Below are 6,850 nucleotides of genomic sequence, written 5' to 3' on the forward strand. Positions count from 1 at the left end.
TATATATATATATATATATATATATATATATATATATATATACACATTAATAGGAGGGTGGACAGAGAATCCCAAACTCTGTGACTAGCCAGGAGCCAGATAAAGCTCACCCAACACACAATTACCTTGCCAGGATAGGGTTACATTAGGTTAAACTGTGGGTGCATTTTTGGGGAATAATATTAAACTGTATTTATAAAAAGCCAACATATTACATAGCACTGCACATTAAAAAGGGGTTGCAAATGACAGACAGATACAAACAATGACCCAGGAGTAGTAGAGGACCCTGCCAAAAAGAAATGGATACCTGTTGCTGATCTTTGCTGATCTATTGCTCTAATAATTTTCCAACTGGTTACTGATCAATCTTCTGAGCTCAGCCTGTTTGACCTTTAAAATGATCGCTACCTGGAAAATCCCTAGCTTGATTTCTGACCATGAACTATTTTTGTCATCTATTTTTGATGATGTCTGTGCAGAAACCTCTTTATGTAATAATAATGACATCATTATTCTGCTTCGTGGGGACACCATGGGGGATCCAATGTAGGATACATGACCAACAAACTTAGTGACAAGTGGATAAATAAAGAAAAGAATAAATAAGTTTTCTTTTGGCTAAAAAACATATATTTAATCACAAGATATAGTTAAGGAAACATATTCAGTGTTCCACATGTGTAATATCCAGAGTCCATTAGTTGCATCATGGGTAATGGATTTCAACTACACATTAGATAACTAACTAATATTAATAAACATCTTGTAACCCAACGCATTTTGCCTTTTTGGTTCTTCCTCAGGGGTATGTATAAGACATAGGTTATTCTAGTGGTCACACAAAAATACTTATATTATTTGCATAATTATATGCATAAATATGCATATATTACAAAGTACAAAAACTCATAATATGACATCAAGACTGAAAAATACACTGTGATATGAAACATACTATAAAGTATACTGAATGGTTTACGGTCATTATATTCATATTAAGTGAAAGTATCTAATGTGTCATGTTGATAGGGTGTTAATCAAATTGGTTGGTGTTGCTGAAGTGATTGAAAGGTGTAAGAAAATAATTAAGTACTGATTTATAGATGGTGATAGTGTACTACAGTTGGTTATTGTAAATATTGTGATAATGTGAATGTCTAATAATTAGAGTACAGTAAGTCATTATAGCTGTTGTAGGGATGGTATCCAGCAATAGGTATAAACTTTTAGAAGAGTATATTAATTCATTGGAAGGGGGGCTGACTTAAAATATTCGTTAAAATAGTAGATTAGGAGATTCACGTATCTGTCTTTGCAAACTTGGTGACAAGCAAGTTTTTGGCCCTTCTTGAGTATGATAATGCCACTTACCCAGGATCTGTTTATTAGACACTCCTTTAAATGACTCAATACAAATATTTAGAGTCTGAAGCACTTCGGTTTTAGGGAATTCCTGGCTGTTTATCATATATTTAGTAGCTTCTCGCATGGCCATTGCAGCATCTTCCAGTCTTTCATTCTTGAGATAAGAATGTCCTGCAAGTCTGAATGAATGTGCCGCAGAGGAAAGTTCTCCAACGGATGCAAAGCAGTATCCCAGCTTGATCAGAGCATCTGCAATGCTGTTAATTTCTTCAGAACTGTATTGATTGATGGCTTTTTCATAAAACTTCACCGCTTTATCATACTCTTGCATTTTATCATAAGCAGCCGCTATGTTAAAATACAGATCACCATCTCCTTCATCTTTCTTGCCATAGATTTTTGATTTTACAAAACATTTCAGGGCTTTTTTTGGTTTCCCGACACATATGTATGCAGCACCAAGATTGAACAAACATGTTTTGTGAATGCTTTCATTGGATATGTTGCAGGAAAGAATAAATGCTTTTTTAAATAGTTTTAGAGCTTTGTTAATATCATCCTTTACTATGAGTTCTTTTCCCTCTTTACACAATGTTTGTATTTTTTCACGGATGAGATGTGCAGGTGTGTTTGGTAAATTTGAAACCTTGGAGGCAGCCATCATAAATTCCCAAAATCTGTGGCAGCAAAACATAGAAAGTAAATACATGTAAACAAATACAACAAGCATGCCAATATGACATCAATTAGGCATAAACTTTCATTGCCTGTTATAGGTTACCTTTCATTACTGTACCTAATCTATGTCTAATATACTATTAATTAAAAAAATAAAGCATATTTATAAATTAAATTAATAACAGTGGTAAAGGACACAAATATGTTTTTGTTGCATTCTGTTACATTTAAATAAGACTCCAAATGTATATTTTATTTATAACAACCAAATAGATCTTATCTGACCCGCTTGTGGTACAAGTTTAAAAAATTAGGTCAGTGGCTGGTTAATTGCTGCAGTGACATCACTTTAAATAAATCCATTATTATTAAATATTTCATGTTCCAATACCAAAAATAGAATGGAAACAAGAGAATCATTAAAACCAGTTGGATAACCGGTGTACTTGTTTACCAACTGTTTACCAACAGGAGTATTTGTTTAACCCTGTTTACTTACCTAACGTATGTTTAAAGTACATGACTATGAACACTGAGCAATTTACATATTTTCAATGAGCATGAACTTTAATTCAAGCCATACCTGATCTCTATATCTGCATGTAGTTTAAAATTCAGAGGAATCCTCAACTCCTTTACCTTTTCAGTGAATTTCCAACAGCTTAGAAACGTCTGCTGTTTATATTGGAGGGTTGACAGGCTGCCAAGATCTGCTCTCAGAGAGAAAGCTGAGATTTATGTGCCTCTGTTGTGAACTTTGAAACTCCAGAATACCCAAAGCCACAGAGGTGAATACAGGCTTGTTTTTGTTTTACTTTTACTAATTGCTTACATATAATGTAAGTGTACATATCTTAGTGTGCATTCGCCCTCCTCCTAGCTGCATTCTGTTATTATTTACTTATAGATTGCTTTCATATTACACAACACCTACATATTTCACAAAACGTTAATATTTTAGGTCCATAGTCATGTCTAGCTTTTGGGCATGGGAAAATTAAAGTGGATGTGGCCAATTTAAGTTTTTTTATTTTTTTGCAAGCAATACTGACTAATCTTGCAGGCAGAAAAGACTTAGCAGGCTTAAAATACCAGTAATAGGCCTGATTTATCAAAGTGCTCCAGGAGTGGAGAAGATAGATTACCATGGTAAAACCTGGGGGAATGAATTTAAATAAAAATAATGGCTATTTATTCACAAATGTTTTCAATCCTGGATCAGATTTGCTGGATCACCTATGTTCTCCCACAATAGTCTATCTTTTCCAGTTTTGCAGAGCTTTATTAAACCACACCCAATGTTTCTGAATGGCCATTAGCCTGGCTGAAAAGCTGAAGTTTTTAGGCCAGAACCAGGGGGTTCCTAGGCATGCCTAGAACATAGGTTCCCAACCTTTTTTATCTCAGAGCCCACTTTTTCGAAGGAGTGATTCGATAACGCCCCCCTTTGGGTGAACTATACTATATACTAAAAAACAAGTATTTTTTTTTTAATAATTTTTTTTATTAGAAGAAATTAACAATATTGGTTTATTACTCAAACTATAAGTAAAAAAAAAAAAAAAAAAAAAAAAAAAAATATATATATAAATATATATATATATAAAAATGAATAGAATATTATTAGTGAGATGAGCTTGTTGGTAAGTGGTCAGCTATGTGGCACCCCGCCAGCCAGTCCCTCACACAGCAGCAGATTTGACTCCAGGCGGCAGTGAGCAGTACTGAGCTTCTCCCCCAAGCCAGAGTTCCATAGCATGAGGAAAGGGTAACCACAGTGCCACCTCCCCCCCAGTCTGAACCCAGCCTTAAAGTTTGGTGAGCAGGCACCACAGTGCGCAGACAATTGGCAGTACCATGGAAGTGGCCCCCGGGGGTCTCTAACATGCAAACTCAATTTGGGGACCCTGGTCTTGAAATAACCAATCACCACAATTTTTACTTTATATAGAAGGGTAGATAACTCTTTTTTTCATTAAATGCCTTTTAAAAAAAGGCACATACGTACATCACGAATTCCAGGAGGCTTGGGTTCTAAAAACAGGCATGTGCAGGAGGGACTTGTCTGTCATTGAAAAAAGAAAGATGGCTATCTTACACATGCGCAGTGAGATTGGCACTTTCTTTTTTTTTTCAAATACAGCGGCATACATCATGGATCTGTGCAAATAAATGTGTCATTTTATTTATTTTTACTTTAAGTTATGTTTAGTATTAGCTCTCAAGGTCCCATGTGTACAATGAAAGTTTCATGTTTCTACAACAATTAGTGTGAGAGATATGAAGGTTTATACATGGGGGGTAATGACAGCAGCATGGACAAAGACACAGCTCTCATGCTGCTGCTGGTATATGAGGAGTAGGAATATTTCACAGTGCAAGGTGGGTGGGGAGCAGGACACATTCCGAGGGTAGGATCATCCCATAGGATACCTGTCTATCCCACTGATGACTGTGCACTATTGATCTGCCCATATGCAAATGCTGGGGGGGCCACTGATCCACAGCCAGGGGCTGGTCCTCAACACCTCCTTAATTTGCTTTGGTTGACAAATGCCCCATACACATTTTCAGTGCCCACCGGGGGGCGGTACTGCCCCCGTTGGGAACCTATGGTCTAGAAGAATTGAAAGTAAATACACAGCCCACAGGATGTAAAGAGTAAGGTGGGGTAATGTTGTTTTCTCTTAAGTATACATACAATATATATCATTCAATAACCTTTAGGCAGTTTTCCTATTTTAACAACCTCTTGCTTTCAGTAACACTTAAGCAGTTCAAAATCCTAATATTTACATGCAAGGCAACATTATACCAAATTTGCACCAAATGTAACCTTTGATAGATTTAACCAATAATATACTATATCTCAAAGTATGAATAGGACCATAAAACATTTTTCATTGGCCATTATAGACCCATGTTCAGGATTTTCTTTGGGACTGGTAGATTTTAGTTACATCTCTAGTGGCAACTAAAGTAACAACAGTCATAAAGAACCAGCATTACACCTCTCTCTCTACTTTTATCCCCACTTAAGTTTTAGATATAGCTTAGAGATAGATCCGGTGTAAGAATGTTTTGGGTTTCTGTGTGGTAAGTTTTGTTTAACTCCCTGTGGTTAACCTCCTGGTTGTGTAACCCACCAGTGTTCAGCTAAAAAATTGGAATTCCTAGAACAATCCCTAACTAATTTTACCTTTTGTCGGTAATGTTGAAACTCAGCTGTCCCAAAGTGGTCTATGAGCATACTTGGGATCGCTGAAAGAGAACTGAGTCTGAAAATTCGGTAGGCTGCATGTATGCATGGGTGGGGGAGAATAGCCAGGGCCACCATCAGAAATTTTCGGGCCCTATTTTAAAGAAACATCCTGGGCCTCTCTAGCCCATGTCCAAAAGTTCCAGCATTGCAAAAAGTGAAGCTTTTTCAATTGCAGCTTAGTACAGAAGTACTTTTTGTCCCTTTCCCCTGATCCTGGCCCTATGCATTATACACCATGGCAAAAATTGGAGTGTCGCTGAATTAAAGTGTTACCTGAATTACCTATTATAATTAGTGAATGGAAACTTAAACTTGATTTTCTACTTGATAATATAAAGTTAGATTAGTCATTACAATAATTTTCATTTTGATTTCTGAACTACATTAATCATAAAACTGCAAGTCACATCTAAGTTTTCTATCTTTGATTATGTTCTTGAAAATCAGCATTAACTCGTATAATAAAAAAAGCATACAAGAATAATTTTGTATTAGAAGACTTGGCTGATGGCAATGTGTGTACACACTGTTCTATATTAAAGACTGTGTCTGCACATTCTGCTGATTCCATTGTGACTGTGGCTTCAGCTACCCGGGGAGCTCATTAGTGCCTCATTAATTGTTTGATATAAACATACTACTTTTTATGGTGTTAACCCTAAAATCAACTCTTAACTGTTCACCGCTGACTCATGTTTTTAGTCTGTGAAATCAGCTAAGTAAGTGGCTGCGTAATTAACGTAATATAATTGATAAGAAAAATAAATATAAAAGTGACACAAGATTTCATTGTTCCCATATGACTAAATTTAATTTTGTATTAACATAAAGCAAAGCACGTTAGGACTTGTGATGCATTTAGAATAGCTCCATTTGCCTTTTAATGCCTTTTTCTTGCATTAGGGCTATCCCAAATGTATCATTTGGTTACTGGCTCATTTTGGCTCTGGTTAACCCGACTCCATGTGTAAGATATATGGAGGTGTTTAGTATTTTGATGATTCTGTAAATAGCTCTGTTTTACCACTAATTTCATTTCAAACTACTGTCTGGAATGCAGGTGGGAAACAGATTCAACTACTGGAATATCTAATTGCTACAATAAAATGTAATGTATAAATTGTATTCTTCACGTACCATCTTATTTTATCCAAATAGGTAAAAAAATAAATTTAAATTAATGCCACTGTAATGGGGTGAACACAAATCTCACTCCCACTGTTAAAACTAGTACAGTTGTTCATGATTAAACTACATCTGTACTGAGATAACTGTGTAGGCTCCTATTATTTAGCACTAGATTCAATACATGGAAACATTTTTAAACAATTTTTGGTAACTCCCCCCCCCCACATTACATGTCTCAAATAAAATCTAGAGAGAGGGTGCCTCCTGCTCATCCTCCCCACTCCTGTCTCTATAGAAATGAATAGTGCTGTGTGTTATAGTGTTCATTTGTTCTAGTGTTGCTGGAAACAATTATAAAGGACTGTTTCCATCAACAGAGATTTTAGGTGTGTATGCATATGTGCATGTAGCTTA

At 35.8% G+C, this 6,850-nt stretch overlaps 1 protein-coding gene across 1 annotated transcript in view; it reads right to left on the minus strand.

Annotated features, from left to right (window-relative positions):
• LOC140322536 (tetratricopeptide repeat protein 24-like) overlaps window positions 1–2,048 on the minus strand; it is a 32,183-nt gene extending 30,135 nt beyond the window's left edge. The window contains exon 1 of the mRNA XM_072399092.1: window positions 1,375–2,048. Coding sequence (XP_072255193.1) covers window positions 1,375–2,032 — 658 coding nt within the window. The 5' untranslated portion in view covers window positions 2,033–2,048. The remainder of the gene's footprint in view (window positions 1–1,374) is intronic.
• Between the last annotated feature and the right edge of the window lie 4,802 nt (window positions 2,049–6,850).

This window comes from Pyxicephalus adspersus, chromosome 2, assembly GCF_032062135.1.
Source record: "Pyxicephalus adspersus chromosome 2, UCB_Pads_2.0, whole genome shotgun sequence".
Taxonomy (NCBI): domain Eukaryota; kingdom Metazoa; phylum Chordata; class Amphibia; order Anura; family Pyxicephalidae; genus Pyxicephalus; species Pyxicephalus adspersus.